General features: G+C 33.9%; 1 protein-coding gene across 1 annotated transcript in view; it reads right to left on the reverse strand.

Annotated features, from left to right (window-relative positions):
* Nucleotides 1-25,659, reverse strand: part of LOC136989063 (CUGBP Elav-like family member 4) — a 263,922-nt gene that overhangs the window by 177,214 nt on the left and 61,049 nt on the right. Inside the window, 1 exon segment of the mRNA XM_067287154.1 lies at nucleotides 4-52. Within this exon segment, the coding sequence (XP_067143255.1) occupies nucleotides 4-52 (49 nt within the window).

A 25,659-nucleotide genomic window follows, 5' to 3' on the forward strand; every position in this document is an offset into this window, starting at 1 on the left:
TACCCCCTCTATTCTCACTGTCGGCCGGTTTCACCTGTATTGGACGGTTCATCTGTAAAAATATATAATAAAATTATTATAAATTCTTTTCTATTAAAATGATATTATCTACATTATAAAAAATAAAGTTTAAATTTAAGAAAGTCTAGGGAAACGATTGTTTTTGTTAGTATTTTGGAGTAGTCGATTTTAGAAACATAGAAAATACGATACAGAGCCAGTGTGGAGATCAAATGGGCATCTAAACACATTATCCAGCGGCGTTGTAGTGCTTGGGAGCCACCAAATCACATTGTGCATCGATACATGCTTCCGCAAGAGGCTGTTAACCTACACATGTATATTGTATTAGCGAATAACTTCAGCTCCAACAGCGTTAACTGCCTGTAAAATAGCATCACGCCTATCGTATCCGAAAGCCGGCGGCCGTTAGGTAGCGGGATCCGACACATTGGATGCAATTAATTGGCGTTCATTTTTCTGTCGGGTCGGTTCGGCACCATTGAAAGTGAGAGCTAACGTCTTTTTCCATCACCTGGTGAGAATGATGAAGTCGTCCATTCGTTGCTCCTCGAATATGTTCCTTTTCTAGAATATATTCATTGGTCCGTGAACTGCATCGCCACTTGATGAAAGAGACGCCCAGGATACCAAACGACGAGAAGTAGATGGGGTGGTCGATGATTTATCGGCCAACTTCCAAAATCCACTTAGCTCCGACCAATGACGTCATAAGCGATATAGTAGGGTAATAATTCCCTCATCTCCCATCAACTAACGTCTGTTGTCATTAATATACTGTCTTTGTAGGGCGTGAAATAGAACCGTCACGCTTATAAGATATAAATATAGAGCCGTTTTCTTCTTCGTACTCCACCCTTAAAGAACAGGTGCTTCTGGTATGCCACAGGTGAACATTTTTAAATTTAAACCCGGGCGTGTTTTTTATACCGAGAGAAATCAATCGAAATTTGTTGTCCCGACGTAACTGATCGATCACAGAATGCAGTCTGTGTATTATATCTGATGTCATTAATAACAAACTTGTGTTATCGGTTTTTTGCTCCAGAAATTGTCGTGTTACGGAGGAAAGATGGACTCGAAATTTCTATTGTGTACGGAGATAGTTTATGATATTCCCTAACAACGTCAAAGTACAGATTAATCAGTTCTGACACTTTTATTTTTATCTCATTATCCGTACTCTTAGCGTTAACGGTGATAGACGTCTTTTTACGACGAATTCAGATAAATGAATTTTAAAAGGTAAGATAATTACATTTCTAACAAGGCTAGACAAAGTGTGCTTCCAATGTTTTCAGACAGCTCCGGCAATTATGAATAATAATTCATTGTTAAGCAATTCATAATTCTCGGCATGAATGATAATCTTGACCCGAAATTCTATTTTTAAAATAACTAACTGGTAGAAACTACAATTTATTTTTCGAACTAAATCGAATTCTTTGCCTTTAGACTTTGTCTTATCATTTTTATAAATTAACTATGTATATCTGGCAATATTTCACGTTTTATTGTTCGTAGCACTTTGAGATTTATTTTCAAAACATAAACATTAGGTAACATAAAAATAATTCGAGCCGTAGTTCTTTGCATAAAGAAGTTATTCATTAGTCAAAGAAATTTTTTTAAATGCAATAATTAAAAACTTGGGTCATTATTCAGATAAGTAGCGAGAGAAAAAATGGTAGCTTTTACATCGGAGGCGATGAATCAACTTCTGTTTCTAGATTCTTGAGGTTTAACGAACTGGACATGAATTCTTGTCTGCATAAAATCAAACGTATCCAATCATTAACTACATTGCTAGCATACCGTCAGAGACAATTTTTTTAAAAGTAAAGCGAAGTAAAATAAACACCACGTCTCCACACCATTCTGTATTTGTAAGATAATTGCTTCTTCGAATACTAATGATGTCCCGCATCCAATTTGTAATGCCAAACAAGACAGTGAAGCCTCAACAAACAAAGACCGAGATAATACCCTCATGTTGACTCTCATCTTCCGTAACCGTCCTGCTAAAGAGAATTTCACGCGGCCTTTCGTTTCGTTTATACTAAGTTTTTCCGAGATGGTTCGTTTCATCCCATATCTCCAACTTCAAAGATTCAACTATTTACACGTATATAAAATACATAGGAACATCGAGTTCGTTTTATACACTAATATTTCAAAGAAATAGCCACTTCTCGTGTTGACATAAGTTGACAAAACGTCAGTTCGTCGACGCAATAACTGTCAATTCTTTCTATTGCATGCGCTAAAGAAACGGCCATCGATTGAACCGCAATTATTAAAGAAACCAAAATAATTGCATATGGTTTTATGGCTTGGTCTTTTTACATAATCTTAACATCTCGGAGTAACATTTATAAAATAATGTATGCAAAATTCGCCGGTGGTCGAAGAGTATTTGTTAGCATAGCTTTTAATATTTTCTAACAAATGCGGGCAGCGATTTCGATAGAGGCATTAACATCCAGAAGTTATATCCAAAAATATTTACATCTGATGTATAATGCATTTTACAAGCTTGGTAATCTGTGAGTCACATATTACACTATTCCAGAGACACATGCCAGCAATCTTCTTTAATACGAGTCGCTTTCCAAACTATGAAATCGGGTATTACGTCGTTTTAACAGCGCCATCGAAGGCGTGTTAACCGGATTTTCCTCTCGTAACGTATATCTCGGGATCCCGCCTCCGAAAATGTTTTACAACAAAATTCGAGCGTGAAAGTAATGGACGATGACGAACACCGGATGTCGATGTGACGTCATTAGAAACACTAGAAGAACGAAACACGTATAACCAAAGCGATTCTCGACGGTAAGAGGCGCCAAGACAACAGGAACAGAATTCTAACAACTCGGAAACTTGGCGAAAACATCAAGACGAGAGAATACACTTCGTGAAGATAATTTAATGGCACCGACTGTCTTCCCCTCCCTTCAAACTAAGTGGGGGGTTGCTGAGTCGGCTTTGTACTAACTTTCTAACTCGGTACTAGACTCCCGAAAGTCTGGCTAAAACTATAATCGATGAAGTAACCTGTCTTTGTCACAAACTACCCAGGTAATCAACGGATCGTTTCTAGCCACATATAACATGTCTGTTGACATCTTTTCTTTGGAAAACAATCTTTCTGACGAGGTGATAAAAAAGACTTCTTTTTCCCGAAACTAAAATAACTGCTCATTTCATTTGTTATAATCGATAACTTTCTTGCCGTTGACATCCTATCGAAATAAATGGAGTAATTCGACGCTGCAATACTTATTACATAATCAAAGATAGAGGAAATTTCGGAAGAAACATAAATGAAGAAACAGGTTAAAGGAGAATGACGTAGAGAGCAGAAAACATAATAATGTCTCTTTTTCTCCGCGACAATCGACGTAATCAACTCGAAGAAACAAACGATATGAAAATCAGTTAATTATGAAATGCAAAAAAACTTTTTGTAATTTCGGTAATACAAATTAGAAATTTTTATTTCTTGATATTTTAATCAGTCAAGCGTCTCCGTTGCGAGAAGATTGCAACGAAAAAGAAATAGTAAGTCGATAATTGCACACTATTCACAATATAGTCACTCTTAAAACTAGAATCGCAAATGGGTTATTTCTGCTGACACCAGCTAACCCTTAATCCTTGCCGAGGATGTTGGTTTAATTATAGAAGTAATTACACACTTTTGTCACTTGAGAGCTTCGGATCGGGGTATGTAATTAGAAACGTACGCATTCATTCGTTTGCAGCGCATTCAGAAGAAGATCGCTTTGGATCTTCGTAAAAGGAATTTTCCTCTAGTTTTGGCGTAAATCCTTTGAAGCGAGACACATCAAAAGAATATTCGTCTATTGATATCCGGTTCTTAAAAGTGTCGGCTTTTAAATTGTTTCTATACACCGAGACGATTTTTTAAAATGAATAATCTGACGTCAGTACTGTACGCGGATGCTGATTAATAGTTTCTTAGTTCAACAAGTTGGTTGCAGCATCCTCGCAAGAAACAACGGATCGAAAAAAGGATTGCAGTCTCTCATCGACACTCTGCAAATCAAGTTGTAGCTGAGAAAAGAAAAGATTTACTCTCGCAGATTGAAAAGTTGTTAAAGCGAAGAAGATGATAGCAACAACTGGCTAACATATTGATTTTTATAGAAAGAAACTAAAGCCGATACAACGACATCTTTTCATAATAACTCTAACTTGTTATGACAGAAAGAAAGGAAAGCAACGGTGTTGATCTTCTTGGATTTTGTCATCTAAGCGTGAGATGGACAAATTATCTCGCTCCCAGACACCCAGACGGCCGCTCCGACACTTTTTGTATATTTAGAGGCACAAAGTAGGTTTTTTTAAATTGAAAAGAATCGAATACCTGACGAGTGAAGTGCGTGTCGCCTTTTCTCCCAATTAAAATCACCTTCGGATGTCGTAAATAACGCGCATCTGTCTTGTACATCAATCTGGGATAATTTTTCTTAAAGACTGCAATCAAACTTAAGGAAAGGAGGAGCCGTTTGAATCGGACATTATGAACATAAAAACGCTGCCACGACGCCGGCCGAGAAAATGAAGTGAAAGTAGCCATAGCTGCCGTAATGATCCATCCACCGACAAGAAGGGGGATAATGTAAATTATGGAAATATCTGACTTTACTTCGCTTCTACTACGTTAAGGAAGGCGTTCCATTAAATTACACCCAGCAGACGGCCCGCGTCTCGGCGGCTTTGATGGATGACCGGTACTGCCATCTCCTCACCCGCCGAAGAAAAGCCACGTGCGGTCACGTGACTCCGGGATGGGAAAAATGGATCTTTTCTTCTCTTGGCGCCGTTTCAACACATTAGTGCAACAACAATGCCACCGGTTGCTGGTTATAAGAAAAATCAACCCACAAGTTGCACGCGTGGAGAAGTACGATACGGAATGGAGGAAAAAAGCAATCGGACCAAGTAGAAAAAAGTTGTGATACGATTGGTAACACGTGAACTCTGACAACATTGAAGTTTGTACAGTAGGGCAAAGCAACAGGCTATCTGGAGTAACCTAGCAACCCTGTTATCGGGAGCGGCAAGACGGCATCCAGGCGTAGCTAGCCGATCATCTGTACGCATTGGGCTGTGCTCGACACGACTGATGGAAAAATCCATATAGGAAGCCGTAGAAACGTAAGGAACAATGGAAGGAACAAATATCTCGGGGGCGTTCCTTGACAAGAGATGGACATCTTTGGGAGTTTGACAGACAGCTCCTCGCTGCAGTGCGATATCTGACAGTGAATAATCCGGTTGTTCCATTTGTTGTTCGGATTGACTCCATTTTACTTCACTGCCTCTTTCTCCAGAAAAATATAGAATTTTAAAAGCTCCATCAGGTGTAAAGAAAGCTGCCAAGAACTAAAATAAAATTTAAAATCTATAACGAACGACCAGCCACGACGACAACGACGAGTGTTTTATTTTAATAAACTTTCTTCAAAATTTAAATTTGATTTTTAAGCAGAATATTACTTTTTCACTGAGTTTTCTGAGACGAGCAATTTGATGCAAATGTTACTTTGCATCCTAAATTAACCCATCTTATATTTACAGTCAGTCGAGTTATTAGTAAAGAGTCAACTTTTTACTATTTTAATCGCTAAATTCTTTACATTAGAGAATATTTAATTATGCTATGAATTTATATTATTATTAAAATTTAATTACGGGGTAATTGCATTTACTTTTTCTTCCAATGCGCTTAAATATTAAATAAAATTTTTATTTTATTTTTTCATTTTAAAGAATTTTCATTAAAATAAATTGATTTCGGACATAAACGGTTATAAATGCGCGCAGTTCTATTCTCTTTTATATTCTCGATTTTGACTGAGATTAGGAGAATTTCAACGTTTCTATTTTTCAAACAAAAAGGAAAAAAAATGCTAAATTGTTTTTTTAAGCCTTCAAAGAACAAAGAAACTACTCCGCAGATTAACTCGACAACGTCGAAACTAATAAATCGAGAAATTTTAACAAGTGATACGTCATTTGTTGTAAAACCAATTCAAGAAAAGAGGAATAAACAAGGGATTATTCGGTTTAACTCTTACAAGATCGTCCGAAGAAGAGAACGGCAAGATCTTGTTTTTTTTTCCTCTACCACAAGTCATCCCATTCCAATTGGTTGGGTTCAATTTTGCCCCCAAAAACGTCAACACGTGCCTAGTTTCCGACATAATCCGGAAATCAATATGTGTTACTCTTTCGAAAAGTTTCCCAGACGTCGACTTGCCATCCTATAGAAGCACTGAAGTTTATCACCCGTGAAAATTTCCCACAATTCCGCGCCAGTGGAAACAGCGACATGTTGACATGGAACAACCTGCTTTCCAAAACACTTCTCTAACAATTACTACAATGGTTTTCGCCGATGATTTTTATTTCTAGCGTTTACAATTAAACGCCTTTTATTTAAAAAAAATAAAAAATAAAAACGGCATAGACAAATGCTCTACATCAAACATGATTAATACATGCTCAATTTTCGAGAGAATATTTTTCAATTTTCTTGTAGATAAATCTTTACGGCATCGTTAGACGAGACTCTAAATAAAAATTAACCTATTAATTAACTCTATACTTTAATAGATTATAGGCGTGTCCCACAATTTACGTATGTTATCTTTTGTCAGTTAACAAATAAAATTACGATTATTATACGAAAGAATGATTCTTTTACTAAAGTTTTCCCGATAAAATGAATTATCGGATGTTCTAAACTACAGGAAGCATCGTATTATTCGAAACAAAGTAAAATTTTTTTAATATCCGCTCGAATTTTAAAATGCGCGCATTAGAGAAGAATATATTAATTATTTAATTCATTATCTGTCAGAAAAAATGTTTTTTCGATCATTTTAATAAAAACAGTGCTGCAAATTTAAAGCAACGAAAGGCCATTACTGTATTAATAATAGAAGCACTTATTTTAATCCTCTGCAGTGCCTACTTAGGTTCATTCCAGTAAAAACAAAGTACGTAAGTTGCTAACCAAAATATATTGAAATTTTAATGGAAAACAGTTTTTATAAACTGGAAACAAGTGAAGGCTTAACAAAAATTAAGATGAATTTCTTATAAAGTAATTAAATTATTAAGAATCTTCCAAACTGATCTAAGAAATAGTCCGGTGTATGGCCATATTATAAGTACTCCTTAAAAAGATTGTAAAATTTTAATCCTAGGGAAATTGGTTTGTGAATAATAGAAATGGTCAGAATTTAAAATTAGCTTAATCTCGGTTTTATTAAAATTTATTGCTATATATATGATCCCGGAGAAAAAAATATTGTTATAGTTTTGTAAATAAAATTAGGAATAAAATGAATTATAATATATAATAAATACGTAATTTCCTTCCTAGTTAAAATCCCTGCGGTGTTTTCGTAGTAAATCATTTAAAAGTTTTTATAAAGAATCATATTTTAAAGTAGTACGTCTCTCATCCGTGAAATTATGTTGGGAACTGAAACGTAAGTCAATTTAACCGGCGTTTCATGAAAAAGTAATATCTATATCATCTTAAAACTGAATAACCTCTTTCCATTGGTTGCTTTCACTCGGTTCCTCCGCTTTACACATGAAAATATCCAAATGTTCGAATGTTCACTACTTGATTAACACAAATAATATAAAATGTCAAATAGAACTTTTTTAATAAGCTAGGGAGAGGGAGGAAATCTGATCCTCTAAACAGTCTCTTCTATGATAGAAATGGGAAAAAACAGTCATTAAAAATAAGATGGAGAGGGATTTTTTAATGATTTTATCCAACGGCCAACGTATTAAAATGATAACGTAGGACTATGAAAATAATATAATCATTTCTAAACTATAATTATTATTAAGTGAAGAAAAATTTTGCGAAGTAATGATTAAAATCCCATTTTAATACTAGCGATTCATAAATTTAATTATCGAGAATAAATAGCTCTATCTAAGAAATTAATTGATACTTGGGTTAAAATAGCCGCACTTCGCAATGCGAATCTAATACGATTTTCCCAGTTATCTTAGGAGAAAATCTGTTGTTGTTAATGTTATCGTTACAGATAAAACTTCCTGCACTTTTTTATTATACCAATAGCGATTCTACAATTACTAAAAAGCGTTTTCCGAAGAGAAGATAAGTTCCATATGGAAAGACAGAAATATACGAAAAACTGTATAAAAATTTACCAATTTACATCGGGGGGTGTATTATGACGTCAGAATGATATTCCGTTAGGTATTTGTCATTCCAGACGATGGCAAATAAGTAAAGAGAATAAATAACTTAGCCATTTTCTTACACTATAGGAAGACATTACACAAAAGATTGGGATTAAAAATAAACGGAAGGAGACGGTTTTATAAACGAAGAATAAAGAATTGGACTAAAAATAGAATAATTAAGAAAAGAACGACGAAAAATTTGACTTGTAAATAACGCGAAGTGGATAGTTGAAGCGAGGCTGGAGCATAGCGCAGCGATGGAAGAGACCAGACCTGTAGCTTCTCACGCTATTATCCGTCCCTCCTCCTTCGGGTTTTTTATTCCTTTAGGTCTCCGACACTTCTCACCCCCACTTCAAGACGTCAAACGCACATTTAGACTGGAATTGTCACCCGGGACGACTACGTAGCCTGGTAATGACACTTCACCGCGTAGCGCTCGAACGAAAGGAGAAGCCAAACACGCTACTAACTAATACTACCCACCGGCATGCTTAAGAAGCTATTGATAATAAACGCTATGTAATCTAGGGTATCGCACGCTGTCCGCTACTAAGTCCCACCTGGACTCCAGTCAACAAGTAATGACGTCACTTCCTGTCGTGTCCAAAATTCAAATAAAACAGAGAGATGCCGGATCCGGTGGCGACAACGAGAAGAGAAGAGAAACACACAGGTACAGAGAGTTTTTCAGATACCTTCACTTACACATGGTTTAGATGCTAAGACGACGGCCATGGCTGTGCTTGAGTGTGTGTGCGGGGGACAGGATGTGCTGTAGCACGGAGCGTGCGCCGGCTCCCTCTAGCGGCGCCGTCACGTGACTGGTCGTCATGGCGACAACGGGAGAGAAGACGGATGCTTCGGACGGGCCAAGCCAGGCGGCCAACTAACGAATGCATATTTTACACCGTCTACAACCCTATCCAACGCTTGTAAAATGTCACCGTAAGCCGCAATGATTTCAGTCCGGGTAAACGCTTATATTTCTCCTCAATAGAACAACCATTTCACATTGCCCATATAACGGCAATATTCGGCCCATCCCTTCAAATACTCGGCTACCTTTTTGTAAACAATGATTTTGCTAACAATGAAATCGCCAATCAATAACAACTATCAGCAAAACGAAATGCGGGATTCCACCGTCTTTCAAACGCATTCTAATGACTTTACTTTTAAAGCTCGCTGATGTTAAAACCTTTCTGGCCGACTAATAAAACAGCAATAAGTTATAAAATATTAATAATATAAAGTTTATTTAACTTTACTATTTATAATATACAAATAAGGTTTTATGAAAATCTTCTCCGAGATTTCTCTTCAAAATTTATTGTATATTTTAATAAAACATAACTTAGATAAGATAAAATTCACTAAATCTCATTGAAAATTCATCTTTACAATAAAACAATTTCTAATAAATTATAAGCAAAGACCGAAAGGCAATTAAATACATTTGTAATAGAGTCACGTCATCGTCTTCGATTATATAAATATGTAATCAAGCGGATCCGGCAATAAAAACAAAAAGCTACGATAAACTCTAATTGCATTATAAAATTTATCATAATAAATAAAATATTAAGAAGTCATTTAATTAGTTTATTTTAATAAATCAACTTACGACCGGAATCGTTAATAAATCAAAGAAGAAATTCGATGATATATTTCGTTTTTTATTGAATTTATAGGGAAATTTTCACTTTAAGAAAGTCTACTCCATCCGATAATTATCATCTATCGGTCGACGACAAGAATTAGTGAAATCATATCTAATTGGTTAATCATTTTTTAAATAATATTCCTCATAATATAGTAAAAAAGATAAACTTTTTCGCTTCAGTATTAATTAGATAATCGACGAATCGGTTCGTTACGATAAACCCTTTTTAAATAAGAAATACGCTTTATATAAGTCTTGTTTACGGGAAAAGTTGTGCGTATTTTAATTGAGATTTAAAAAAAAATTAAAGCTAGATAAATTTATCATTATATATACACGAATTAAGTCTAAATGAAATGTCAATAAAATTATTTCGAATCGAAGAGGAGTTAATTTAATCGAATGGATTTTAAAATTAATAAATCAACCGTTAAATATTGAAATAAATTTATCGATTAATGTTTTAAATATTAAATATATTTACGAATTCGTTGTGTATATTTTGAAACCTCTTCGTATTTGAAAGTTTTATTCGATTAATTTTAATGACAATTATGTAAATAATTAACAGAAAGATAGAATAAAGTTGTTTAGGGAATAATTAATCCTCACTTCTACTACTTCACACTCGGAAATAACTTTATAGAGAAGTTTAATTTATACATAATCTGACAACTCGATAAGGGATAAAATGCTTCACTTTTAAAACTTTTGAATAAAATAACTTTTCGAAATTAAAATTTCTTCCGTTTTTCTCTAGCAAAACTATGCACTTTCGATATTAAATAATGTTTCGCAGTCGACTCTCTTATGGTAAAGTCTAAGGAAATGCACAGATAATCCTGTACTTCGATTTTTTTTTTCTTTAAACAACAACAAATTTGCAAAAAAAATTTCTCATCGTTACTATTTTCAAATAACGTTTCGCAGTTGATACTACAAAAATCAAAAAAGATGAAGGAAAATCCATAAAGATTTTTATTCTATGTCCTTCCATGTATGAATTCCAGATGGCAAAACTCATGATATTGGAAAATATCCGTTTCTATGTTTCTGAACCGTACGGATTAAAACTATCGATAAATACTTTAGTGTAAACAACTTTAAGTAAGACATAACAGAAATTTTTATTACAAATATATATTGACTAATTTTAATACATACAAATTTTCGCTAAAAATAATATATATCCGTAAAACGTAAATATACGAATTTAAGGATAAAAATAGATTTTCTTCGAATATAATATATATATATATTTCTAAAGAAGTTGGTGTGTGAACAGAAATCTGTGGTCAACCAGGCAGAACTGTCTGCAGTTCTTGTTGCTGTATTTGTAATCAGCTGTAAACTGGGACGAATATAGCCGATTCCATCAAATTACAGTCGTGTGGTGAATTGCACCCCGCTAGGATATTTTGATTTAAGACTATCCCGAACACAACAGTACATGCAATTCTTACAAAATACGCATTGCTTAATACAAGCTATCGTTAGAAATTCATTCGATAAGATAGAAACAAATATTAAATCAATTTTAGGACGATCAAATATGTATACTGTACAAAACATTATCGTAGCTTAATTAATAACTTCGATAAGTACTGTACATCTAATTATTGCTGGAATAATGAGGCACTTTGCATTCAAAATAAATGTGGTCGAAACAAAAATATTTTCTCTTTACGAAGAAACCGTCATTACGGATATAAAATTAAATAACCTTATAGTTCTGAGGTGAACATAAACACGTGAGATTTCGATTCAACCTCCCTGACGATCAATTGCTGTAAAACGATACGAGGAAAACGGCCAAGCTTCTTATTTAAGCGACACTTCTTATGCAAAGCTTGTAGACATTTACACATTAGAGATTTTGCCGTCGGTATTTAGCCCAAAAAAGCGGACTCAAAAAGACTGGAGTATCTTCATTCGGTATGTTCCATTTTCTTCACTAGAATGCGGTACTTGTCTCTCTATATAAATAGAGTTTTGTAAACTACACCAACTACAAAACAAACGATAATCCCCAGAAGTAACACAACATCCACTGGAGCGTACAAAGAAAAACACCAACACAAAAAAAAATTTTAGAATTTCCGGGAATAGCGAACATACACTACATTTTGTAGACAGTCTCCAATCTTATAGAGCTTCCATACAAACTAGGTTGCTTTTTTCCCTCTCTTCTTTTTCCCTACCCAACCTCTCTTTCTCTATGTTGGGCAGGACAATTCTTTTTCACCATGCGAAGCAGGAAAGCCTCCCCTACTACTGTTGAATTTCCAACAGTATTCTGTATACATCAGCGCCAGACACGCTTTATTCTTTAGAACACTTTAGTCTGCTTGTCAACTGCAAACATGATACATGGAAATGTTAACTGTTAATGATTGACGACGTTGTTCGACAAATACCTCCTTTCGATAGACACGAATGGCAAACCGGCTTAACGAACCTTTAATTTTTAATGTTTGTTAAGCTAGTTTGCCGATTAAAATTTATAACGGAGAAATCGGATAGATAAATTATTTATATCGTGTTGTATACTGTTTTTACTACGGTTGTAAGACTTAGAGAGAAGCATTTTTTTTTTCTTTTTTAACCCGACTTCAATCTCATTCTCTTTACCAAGAATAAGCTAGACGATAGAAAATTCCAATGCTGGATTGAAAGGACCAAAAACAAGCCACATCTATTGATTCCCGGATGTTTGAACCCGGCTGTAGAATTAAAGGCGACGTTTACTGGCAACAGCTTTCCACTCGCCGCCTTCTAAATTTTTCTTCAATCAAAACCAATCGCGATCACAAATTACGGAATAAAAAATCCGTTCCTCGATTGCAGCATTTATGAAGCTCCTTCCACTACATCCGTGTTAATAGAGCAGAACTCGATTCTTCTTCCGAATACAAGGAATTTCCTTCCTAGAAATGAGTTTGTTCCTTACAAATGCTTTTTTTAAACAGCGTATCTTTTCTACTTTCTCATCTAGAACATTTATGAATTCAACACTACAACAGTCGTAGACAAAGAAAGCAGTGTTAATGGTATTCAAAGTACTGTACGTGTCCTTTGAAAACTCCTTAAAACAAGTGTTTTTTTTTACAAATAAAACTTTTTAATAGATTAACGTAATTAAATGCGTACGAAATTTATTTGACGCCAGATATTTTTGGAGACGAAATGTGGCCAGTGAAGAATTGGAATCCGTTTTGCTAAATATGATTATTTATGTTAGAACGAAATCGAAAATATGGATTTAGAGAAACATTATCTGCAGTAGATACTACCTCGGGTTATTGCACTCGAAAAATATTCTTCAATATTTCCAAAGGCGACAGATCTTGAGAATTTTCAGCCAACAACCAAGCCGGCACCATTGGACGACAGCCAGTGACAAGAAGGTGTCATCTAAGTAAGAATATCGTTTTCTTTAGTGACAGTTTTCGTTTCAAACGGGAATTTGTAGTCCGCAGAGTGTACAGTACAAGTCAAGTTTTGCAGGTAAAATGTTCTTTTGAGATAGTTATCCTTTGTTTAGCATGTCAGGTGCGTTGTGTGTTCGGTTGTGACATTTAAGAAAATAGTATTTCCCTACTAACGCCTTTTTTATACGTGAAAATGGCTTTGAAAAATAAAATCGCTATAAATATCGACGCCTATTTTCAAATTTTTATGGAAATTCTCAAAATTTCTTCATCTATAAAATTTTTAGCTTAAAGATATTTATTTATTTTAGTGCTTCGACTATTTTTTTTTTTTTTTAAATAAGAAGCGATTTACACAGGTTACCGTTACAATAAAACTTATTTTTTAAAAAAGCCATTTGCCATTTTTCAAAGCTTTCCTTATAATCGTAATACCTGTTTCTTTAATATATTATTTTTAAATGTTAAGGTAAGAAAAGCTTAATTAAAATTTCTATAGACACTTAAACTCAAGTTCATTATTTTAGATAAAAAATAATAGCGAGTGAATTGTTCAAAAAAAGATGGAAAATTTTCAAAGTTTTGTTCTTTATAAATTAGAGAAAACCAAAGTTTAAAACTTGATTATCTCGATAGAATTCCAAGAATATTTCTCACATTTTTCAAAAAAACAAAGAGTATAAGTTTTAGAAATCATTAAAAAATCCTAAAATAATCTTTTTACACTTAAATAATAAATTTAACAGTAAAATTCACGATAAAATCTTCAAAAAAAAAACTCAAATACGAGCGCACTGACAAATGAGTACACTAATCTCAGATATTTTTCAGTTTCCTCGCTTGTACTCGTTGAAAAATTTATTAATTAGACGAGAAAAATTGATAAAGAAATTTGATCGTTACCGATTACAATTCTTCACAAAAAATAATTTAAGTAGCGATCAAAAGAAGTTTAACGTTCACTTCTACGGCTCAGGACTTTATTTTGAACGAGTAGAAGTACTAAACCAATTTTGTTCTGTAACAAAAGGTAGTTCGATTATAATACAGTAATAGAAGAATTGCCAAAGTTTCATCGAAATCGGATCATTTCTACGAGCTACTATTCAATTTTTGTTCCTATTCTGGGCAGCCCTCGAACCAAAGTGGTTGATATGGTTTTTGTAAGGAGAGTCCTTCAAAACGGTGGAATCTACAGCATGTCAAACTTTTATTAACATCGATTCGACGTATCTGAAACTGATCCCGTTCAAAATGTTCTATTTTTTGATAATTCTTCGAAATAATATACTTCGTACCAACATTATATTTGAATTTTGCATATTATCCGTGCTATTTGCTTAGAGATCAGAAGAGATTCTGCCACGATTTCGTATTTCATTAAGATAAAATTCGAAACAAATATAAATTTTCTAACATTAACTTATTGATAAATTTTATATAACTATTTAAATGGAACTCTTTTAAACTAGTAAAGAGTCGAAGCGGTTCGAATAGCATTCAAGATAACGCGATATAGTTTTATGAGAGTTTAGATTTGTGCAGTTAGCTCGAGCACCCTGGCAGAGTGAACGATCGAACGAACTTGAACAAGAACTCCCTTACCTCGAGAACAGTCATTGGCCTAGATTGTATACAATAGAATCTCTAACCCATTCTAAAGTTTAAAAAAAAATTTAAAAAGTTTTCCTAGAATTTTTCAAAAATTTTATACTCAGGCATAAAAACAAATTAAACGCAAAATTAATCATAGATATGATAGAGAACAATTGTCTAAACATCGAGAGATAAGCTATACAATTTTGCTTTATTATCGAATATCGTAGTTAACTGATAGCATTAAAACTAGGAAGCGTAGTAACGGAATTGCAATTATGCATTTAATTTCGCGTTAATTTCTATGTTTGGCAATTTCATGAGTTAGTCACAAAATTGCAATGCCGAGTGGATCCATCCAGGTGACAATGGATTCACCTGAATGAAAGCGATGTTCCGTACCGTATACATTAGCTATATACGGTACGACGCGTAAAATGCCTTTTGTATCGACAACCAATCTAACTTTTACGCCAAGTGAACAGAACTTAACGAAAGCAAAAGATGAAGCTTGGCCAAATCGAATTCTCTAAGATGACTTAATGTAATGAAAATGTTTTAATGAGTAAATCCTCTTTGTATTATGAGAAATTGTACAAATTATTCTTCAATCGATTAAAACTCCAGCAGAAGTTCAAAAGATATTTGGCACCGAATAGAAAATCTCCTAGAAAATATTTCGTATGCATTTAGTCCAGAATTTTTTCCATTGAAAAAATGACCAATTATGCAAAAACTGGAACAAAAAAATGACTACGCCAATCACGAAAATGCCAAAACCGGTATTGGATTTATATAATTTCACTTGATGCAACGTGACTCCCGCAACATCCCCTTTTCTAAAAAAAAGAAAAGAAGCAAAAGAAAAAAAAACAACATGTGACCATCTTAACTCAAATTACTTTCCTGCGTATGAAATATTCGCAAACCTTAGGGAAATCCACTCATAGAACTTCACGATGCGAGTAATAAAAGTAGAAACGTTTACATAATGCAAGCTTGCATAGGCTCTACTGAATGATCCGAAGTCGAATTTTTTTATATTTTTTCAGACCGAGCTTCTCTTCCCCTGATTATAGAAAATGTTAGGACGGGAGAAAAACGGAAATGGATTCATATTCTTTTTTCTATATGTACTACATACACATACAAATAAAATAAAAAAAGAAAGTATAAAAAATGTTATGTATGTATATATATATATATATATGATGTTTTTAAAGGCCACATATGGAATCGAATATGAAAGGATAGCTTCTCATAAAAAGTTTTGGATTTTTAACTCGAAATACCTGATTTAGAAAGAAGTTTGTAAAAATTCAAATTTATAAACGGGTAATAAAAAACTTTATTAAAACTTTCTTACTCTCATCTGACAGAATGGTTTTTACGTAGGCGCCCGTCAAATTCGTTAAAATTAGCGAATTTGGAAATTTAATCACGTCAACAAAACGTATCTCATATTGTCATTATTTAAATAAAAATCGGAAGCAGAAGAAGGAATTGCGTGGTTTGACTATCCTATTTTTACATGTTTTTAAATCTATGATTTGCATAGCAAACAAGATAGCTAACATACATATTATTCAATGGATGTTTACAACAGAATTTCCAAATATCTTTTTCCTTTTAAATTATTCAACAACAATTCTAATCACATCGACCATTCTTAGTAAAAAAAAGAAAAAAAAATTGGAATAATCCGAAACAAACTAATAGCGTTGTCAATATATGTCACACTCCAGGATAGAAAGTTATATAAATGTACAAATAGTGACATTCACAGACTTCCTCTGGGAACCAGAAAAAGTTCGTTAGCCCGTTCAGTGCTCATTCATTCCAATTAACTCGACGAAGGCTACTTTAAAGGAAGAAGTACTATCTAAGCATTTTCTTTTTAACGCTCAATAAATATTCACCGAAGAAGATTCTTTCAATGAATAGTGACGTTTCTTTGTCCCTTTTTCTAGCACCTAAAAGAAAATTGCGATTGCTGCTGATTCCGACATGTTTACGACTCTTCTACTTTTTTACTAACTCGTTTTTACTTCCAGATATTTTATCCGTCTTTGAATATGGATTTCTTATTCCGAAATGCTTATTGTATAATAAAATATGCAACGTTTTCTTACGTTCCCCTCCCTATTGGAAAATATTCTAAGAACCATTTTCTTATTCCAAACAAAAACAAGATAATCTTCCACGTAAATTCCAAATTGGAAATTCGAAAGGGTCGGCGGAAGAATCTCATTGTTATGAAGTAATTGAGATATTACCTGCCAATAACATTAATGTTGGAAATGTTCTCCTTCTCGTAATCAACAGTTCTGTTAATGATAACTTTAAATAAATTAAATATCGATTTTAGTATTATAGAATTATCAAATTTGGTAATGTCGGATGAAATATTTACGATATATACTTTATGCATCTTCTCTAGTCGAAAAAATCTTTTTACAACTTCTGTTTTTCCAATCGAAATGAATTTTCTCGGCGAAACTTTTCACTTCTCTTAAAATTTATTCGAAGAAATATTCTTCAACATCGCTCTTTAAATAACAAGTTAAATTATTTTACATTTAAATTACTTATTATTAATTAATTAAAGGAATTTCTAATGAAAAATATAAAAATATCACAGTTCAAAATAATATTTTCCGCGTATTAAATGTCATTATTTAGCACCCAAACATTTTTCAGAATATCGAAATTTCAAAATATTAGATATCAATTTTTAAAAAAATAACCTTAACGATTTACGAATAGCAATTAAAACTTTGTTTAAAAAATTTAAATGCGATGAAATTATTGGCAATTTAAAAATATTTGAAACTTCTTAAGATATCGTTCTTGATATTCCCCTTTAGCCATCCACATTCGTTACGCTTAGTAAAATAGCAGAGTGAATATACAATGAGGCATTTTTGTAGTCTTTAAGAGGGTTATTAATTTGGAGTAAATTCTTTCAACGAGTTTCATATCGTCAGCATTTTATGAATGCTAATACCTATCATCAAATATACAGTCGGTGACGAAAGAAAAGCCCAGTTTTGATTCCCATGCGAATGGACAGCTGAGTCGACAGGAAGTATCCAGTCGAGCAGTTCTAGAGTTGGAGTGAAAGAGGAAGTGACGAACAAACAGAGGGAAGTGACGCAGTCGTTCCCCTGTGACATCATCGTCGAATAGAAGAACACTAATTAGGCTTAAAGTCGCGACGGTTTTGGTCCGACGAAGAGGTAAAAATGTTAGTAGACAATTTGGAAACTCCATTACCGGCGACCTTATCATTAATGGCGTTGGCTGTGTGTCCCCGGGCAACAATTCACATCAGACCACTTCTTCAAATTAATTAAACTACTTCGTTGTAGAACCGCTTTTCTAGTTTCTCAACTTTGTGATTCTTCAGTCTTTTTCTAAATAAATTCCTTCCCACCCTTAACGGTTATAATGCCATCCTATTTTCTCAATTGCTTTATATTAGAAATTTTATTAAAATAAAATTATTTAATCTATCCCCGGGAAAAAACGCGTATTTGGATGAAATTAAATTAAGGAAGTTAAGTAAGTTAGTTTATTATGTGAGAAGGATAAGAAACCATCTCTTGTTGGATTTACCGCCGTGTACTTTCCAGCAGATTCATCACATTTTCTTAATAAAGTTAAGTAATTAATTAAAGTTGTTTTAAATAATGCATGCTAATTTTATGTTCTGCCGAAAAATAAGTCTAATTTTAATTATTTAATCAAAGAGAAATCGGTTTGAATGTTTCTCAAAAGGGGGAAAAAACTGTTCAATATTCAAAATTTTTAAAATAAATTTAATCTTATAATATATAATATTTGCAAAGACAGAATTCAATTCAATCGGACCAAGAAAAAACTCTCCAAAATAACGATATAATGACCAATTGGATGACAACTATTCCTTCGATCGACTGAGTATAACCATTCTTCTCCATTTAGAGCTTAAACAAGTACAGAGGTGAACGTGACCTAAGAATGAAAGTCTCACAAATAGGAAAGTAACACATAAGAAGGGTCGGGAAAGATCCTATATCCTAATTATTTCTTCCTGATTGTAAGAAGTTGCAGAAATCTTTTATTTTGCAAGAAACATTTCCCAAACACGCAAATTTATTTTCTCTTTTATGCACGTTTTTATAAATTAATTATTTAGAAAATGTATGCATATTTTTACACGTTTAAAGTAGAAATTCTGGCACAACATTTAAGGAAATTTTTAAATAATTACGAAGAGAATTTTTAGAAAACACTTTTTGATTATTAAAAGCTGAAGAACTCATTTTCAGCTTTTTTTTTCTTTCTTTTTTTGAATCAGAAACCGAAAACGAATAGAGGACGAGAACATTGTTGCCATAACAACTTGGCGTGGATGGTGTCCATGACGACAGCACGCGTTCTCCGTTTCACAACTGACCAATTACTGGGCCGATCAAGCGTTGGACTCTCGCATTCTTTCATACGATCTCTTCTAATTTCGTCACGGGGAACGTGCTTACACCAACTATTATTAAATTCCTAGCTGCTCCCCTCCTCACCTGAGACAAGTGAGTGAAAGAATAGGATTATTGCCAGAACCGGTTTTCGGCTATACTATCACCTATAGACTGTCACGGTGTCTTTTAGAACTGTCAATTGCCATCAGAAAAAGAAATATTTCATAAAATGGTATCTGGAAGAATCTTCGCGCAACGTAATACTTGTCAAAAGAAATCTGAAGATGTGTACTATATCTAGCTTTTAAAGCTTAACCTAGTCAAACATTGTTCTCGGCGTGTTGGCTTAATACAATAAATCTATATAAATCCCACAAGAAAAATGGGAAGTACTTTCTTATGACTTTGCAGGTTTTTTCTTTAATTTGATCGATGAATGTAACAAAATTTTCTGTTTAATAACATAAATATGTAATATATGAAAGTTGAGCGGCAATTGATTTCTTCTTTGTAGATTGCTGGCATTTTTATACTACTGCGTGCGCTTGTTTTCGGGGAAACTGGTCTCAAGACAAGGCAAAGATGCGAGATGTTTATCATTTGACACAAACCAAGTGCTTTGTCGTTTATTATTATCTTGGAAATGATATTTTCCAAAAGGTACGTCCAATATTCCTTAATGCTGGCCATCATTAAGTGGATTATTCGCTCGGGCAAAATAATTCGGCCACTCTTAACGATCGAAAATACTTCTAGATGCGAGTACGAGAAAGAAAAGTAGGACTGCTGCCGGAGTGACGTCAGACGCGTACAAGATGGAAAGACGTGATGACAATGCCGAAGTAGAAAGTCCCCACGACACTGGAGTCCATTAAAGTCGACGGGACACAGAACTCCAAACAGGTCTTGCATTAGGATGAGAGAATCGCCAGAGGCATTTCTGTCTCCACCGAGGGTTCCTCCAACTCCTTTCAGAAGATTCTCGTTGTCGTAATTAATTGGTTAATTAAAAATTCGCATCGTTGCATACGAGAACCAGTAAAGAGTGGGTTATAAAGGGGAGGAAATAAACGAAGAGAAGGACGTTGTCATAGCAACGGGACTTTGCCTATAAACGTTGAGGACATCGTTTTATTAAGCAGTCGATTGCTAGCACGTCTTCTTATCAATTTTATTACCCCCAATAAATAGGGAAAAACAAGGCGAATCTTTAATATGTCATTTGTCGACGGGCGAAATTTCGGCTTCGGACGATTCCGAAACTTCTTTTTTTTTGCGCGCGTGGAAGATCACGGGATTTAATTCCCATCCCATCTGAATTATTGTGGGGTTGGCGATCTTTTGATTTCATTAAAGTGATAAGTTACCCTTAAGCTAGAAAACTTATAATTTCTCATTAGAATTTTAGATAAATTTACAGTAAAAATGAAAATTACAGCTAGACTCTCCTACAGCTAGATCGCATTAGCCTATCCGATCATAAAATAACCGTAGATTAAATCGCCGTTAAGCTTAATTGTTTCGGACGAACTATATACGTACCCCTTTCTGCCAATAAATTATCTAAAATATTCATGAAACTCGCCGCTACAAAGAAAACGCCAAGGACGGATGCTGCACGTGTTTCTCTATGTTCGGCATTTTTTATATTCCTCGTATATTCCAGACTGGGCCAATTACGCAGGTAGTAAATGATGGCTTAAGAAAATTCTGTGACGTCATCGTGCTCTATCCCCAACTGCAAGGGTTTTCTTATTAACACCATCCATCAAGGTTTTATTAATACACATATCTCACGCAGAAAAATTCCATTAGAGTAGATATATCCGCTGCAGGATTGGAAGCGGCCATCGTGTGGACTTCCACAAAATAAACTAATTTAGATTGTCACAACTATACGCATCACAATCAGATTTTCAGTCGCCGAATTAAATTATGTTTTGGCTGTTTAATATTGCAGCCAGATTACAAAGTTGAAATATTTTCGGAGTTTCTTTTGAAAAAACCCTCTTAACGTCTTTGCCCGGACGAGCATTTTTCTCTCGCTTTTTTGTTATTTTTAAATAATTTACCAACGATACTTGTGAAATAAGATAATGCTTAATTACTAAAGGGGAAAGTTTTGTATGTTTAACTCTCTTTCCGTGACTAGTTAGCGAGCGGAGAACATGGAGTTGACGCCTTTGACGCAAGGGTGTGTCTTGTCTACGCGATAAAAGCGTAATCATTTCATTAAATAAACAGCAACACAGATTACTATCCTCCCTAATTATTTCATCTGGAATAGCCCGGGGCGTTGCTATTTCTTGACATTGCTTCTCTAATTCGATATACTGACAATTCGGAAACGAAATATCTTTTTAAATAATTCCTGTTCTTAATGAAAACATATCTTATAAAATGCTAATATCGATGCTAAATGACTTCATTTAAATATTCGTTTCGACTAGAAGTTTAATTTTAACTTATTCTATAAACGATATTCTTGAGATTTAAGAGATTCTGCAGTGAATTCAACGGTTCCTTTCCGAAGCTAAATAGATACAAAGATGTCCTTTTAAATCCTGTAATGGGTTAACTGCGAGCATTTTTCTCGAGATTTTACTAATGAACGAAACGAAAATAGTCGAATGAGATCCAAAATAACACGCTGACATTTCGGTTTCATTTTTTAGTGGATATTTAAATCTGTTTTCGTCAATTTAAAAGATATTTATTCATTGAAAACGAAGAAAAATGTCGAGTTTATTTTTCAGAAATCAATATCTTTCATTCTATCAAATGCAAACAAAAAAGTTTCTGTTGACTTCGACAAAGTATAGCAATTATTCAATTGGGGCGCTAATCAATTCGGCTAACATTTTGTAGATTGGCTTATCAAAAGAGAAACCCGTTGTGGACATATTAAAGTTCTCAACGTGTGTTGATAGTGGCTGCGAGCGCGTGTATAAACGGAAGTAGAGTAACGTTGCTTGTCAACATTGATCATTAAGTCACACTACTGCAGCTAAGCAAACATTCCTGCTATTTCTATTCCCGTCGGGCTATATAAGCAGAAACATTAAAACGTTGCCTTTACTTGTCTCGGATAGATATATATAGGAAATTAGCAGCTAAAATTCTGCTTCTCTCCTAACAATCTGCGTCTTATCTGTAGTCCCTGGCGCTCGTTTATTTTACAAGTTCACATCGAAACAATGTTGGCTTTGTGCTCATTGTGGGAGTTTCAACTACCGTTCTTATTAGCGTTGTAAATATCCGTTTGGTTATTCCGATACGAACCAGTTATAAAGTTTAATTTTACAAGCTTTTAATCTTTATATACGCAAACGAAATGGAAGGACTGTTTCCTATAAACTACTTTAATTAACACGAGTATGCTATATGCAAATTATTAACATCGTTTATTAGAATCTGTCATTTTTAGAGTTATTTATTTCCTCATTCCACACTTTCTACAGCGAATAACTATTTGATTATTAGGGAAAAGAAGCGTCAAAAATTTTTATAATTAAACGGTAAAGTATTTAGAAGATGTATTTAATATAAGTTTCGTGTAGGGTTCCGCAATTAATTAGATACTATCAATTAAAAAAGAAGTCCATTTGTAAAAATGTCTCAACTTTGCGTGATTTTGGAAAATAATTCATTGGTAAGCTTTGATTATCTTTGTCTCTAACAATTTCAAAGCGGTCGACATCGATCATAACAGCACCTCGAATGATCTGAGAAAAAGGAAATCAGCTTGGCTCGAGTGAATCGAAGTTCGTGTAAGAAGGATCAGGAATGAGACCAGAAGATTTAATTGATTTGTCTTGATATCGAAAGGAAATCGACAAAAATTGTAACCAATCTTCATCTCCAAGCGACTATCGATGAATTCTTAAATACTTTTAAAGGAATTTTAACTTTCTAAGTGGCTTTTCAACTGTTAAAAGTTTGTTATGGTATCCTCCGATAACTCAATGCAGATTGAACGGAAGAATTCCACTGATTTTTTTTAATCCATCAGTTCACGGTTTCTAAACAGAAATTGCTCACGTGACCTTGTTGTTTGTTTTACAGATTTACCAAGTCGCCGAGTTGTCACCGTCAATATGTTTGTCAATGTAATTATGTGTTGTTTGAGGACTGTCAATGCTTAGGGGATGAAGGAGAGTGATTTTTCTTTCACTCCAATCATCCACAGCTTCTGCCCTACAGGCTCTTCCGAGAAACAATTCGTTTACGTTGGAGAAAAATAAGTAAAAAATATTCTTTGAGCATTAAATAATTAATATTTAATATGTCATACATATAATTAAACATTCCAGAGAAAAGAGAATAAAAATAAAGCGGAAAGCCGTCAATAACAGCTATGTTAAAATATATCTAGTGGAGATAAGTATCGAGTCTGGCAACTCGATACCTGTAGATTCAGTTATGGTATAATGTTGTTAAATAAATGCGATACGTTGCAACGAGTTTCTATATAGTCTACATCCATTACTTGGCTATTCCATTACGAAGTAATCTACTTATGATACAATGTCCGTCCTTATAAAACGTCATTCTACCTTAACTAACGATATCCTCCTTTATTACAATCAATATAGGCAACGTAAAGCTGGATTCGCGATTGTTGTCTTAACTTTACTTATATATAAATAAATAAATATATATATATTCTTCTGGTTGCTGTCAGAGTCGGAGATACACATGTAGTTTTCATATCCCTCGCCAAGCTCAGCTGTCATACAGCATCGATCGAAGAAAGATAGGACTGTGTAATTAAGGGGAGGCGTACCTCAGCTGCTGCTGGTGTGTCAAATCATATTTCAGTCACTTCACAGTCTAACAGATAGTATTACTTTTGTAAGGCAGTCTGATTAGAAAAGATTTTTTTACTCTTTCCCCCTCCCCCTTCTTTTTTATTCTAACCTTACCCAATTTAGAAATTGGTAAAAATGTATTCCACATATGATCAGATAAAATAACGTCAAATAGTTTTATCATCGATATTATTAAAGACAGGGAGAAAGGGAGATAATAATTTCGCAGAATTTTAGAAATAGAGTTCTATATTACGAATAGGCTTATACACACTTGGCCAAAATACTAATAAGTAGCTGGTTTGTCAAGTGTCAAAAAGTCTAGAACAAGTGTTAAAAACTTCTGTAATTAACTTTGAATGAAATACGTTCTGTGAGAGGTTACACTTTGAGAAAATTAATTTATAATTGAGGAAACACTAGTAAAATGTATTAGAAAAATATAAGTTACTTTTATAGAGTTTTGATATTTGAATCATTTTTTACATACGTTTTGTGATTTCAATAAAGATTTGGAAGTCTTGTAGCTACTAAAGTTGAAGGGAAATTCGATTTTCGGAGCTTCTATCAATTCAACATTTCCCGCTGAAAGTGGAGATTTGAATGGAAATAGTATGTTTGTTCCCTTCAATTCGCTCTCAAATATTAAACTGTTGACTTTGAGAGATTCGGGACAATCTTGTTGAAATCGTTGGGTATAGTGACTTTTTTATCTGCTAAGACTCAAAAAATTTCGATCGTTTAAGCTCTTGAGAAGTTGGAAAGATTTTAGAATTTGATGGAAGTAGGATTGGAAATATTCAACAAGAAGCAATTTGAATTCCGAGAAAAAAATGTCCGAGGATTATACAAAGATCTGTTTTCGGACTTTGCATTTCTGATCCTATTTGAATAATAGAGGAAAAAACGATTTGTAAATTAGAAAAGCGCAGCTTTCGACAAAACGAGACTTCATACACCGAGTTAGAAATGAAGCAGACTCGTATTTTGTAAATGCGTAGGATATGCTTTTTTTAACACAAGAAAAATATATTCCACTTAAATGCAAATGAGAAGTATCCTGCGCCCGCCTGCTCGCCAAATCCTACCGTTGATACGGTTCCCCTAGCAAATACTAACCTCGGCGCGGTTGAATCAACATCCCAAAAATAAAAATATTGCTTCTATTCATAACTTAAAATCCTCATTTCTTTAAATTTTAACTTGAATATAGAGAAAAGCGGCATTTTCTGATAATCGAATTTTAATTCTGAAAAATAAAATACTAATTTTATATTCGATTTTAAAAGCCGACGTTTAAAATGCCAAATAAGAAAATACAGAAAAAATATAAAGATAAACAGAAAAGCAAAAGAATATCAGAACCGCGAAGTAAATGAGATCGAAAGAATCGCAACAGA

The sequence above is a fragment of the Centruroides vittatus genome, unplaced genomic scaffold, assembly GCF_030686945.1.
Source record: "Centruroides vittatus isolate TY-2023 unplaced genomic scaffold, ASM3068694v2 scaffold_435, whole genome shotgun sequence".
Classification (NCBI taxonomy): Eukaryota; Metazoa; Arthropoda; class Arachnida; order Scorpiones; family Buthidae; genus Centruroides; species Centruroides vittatus.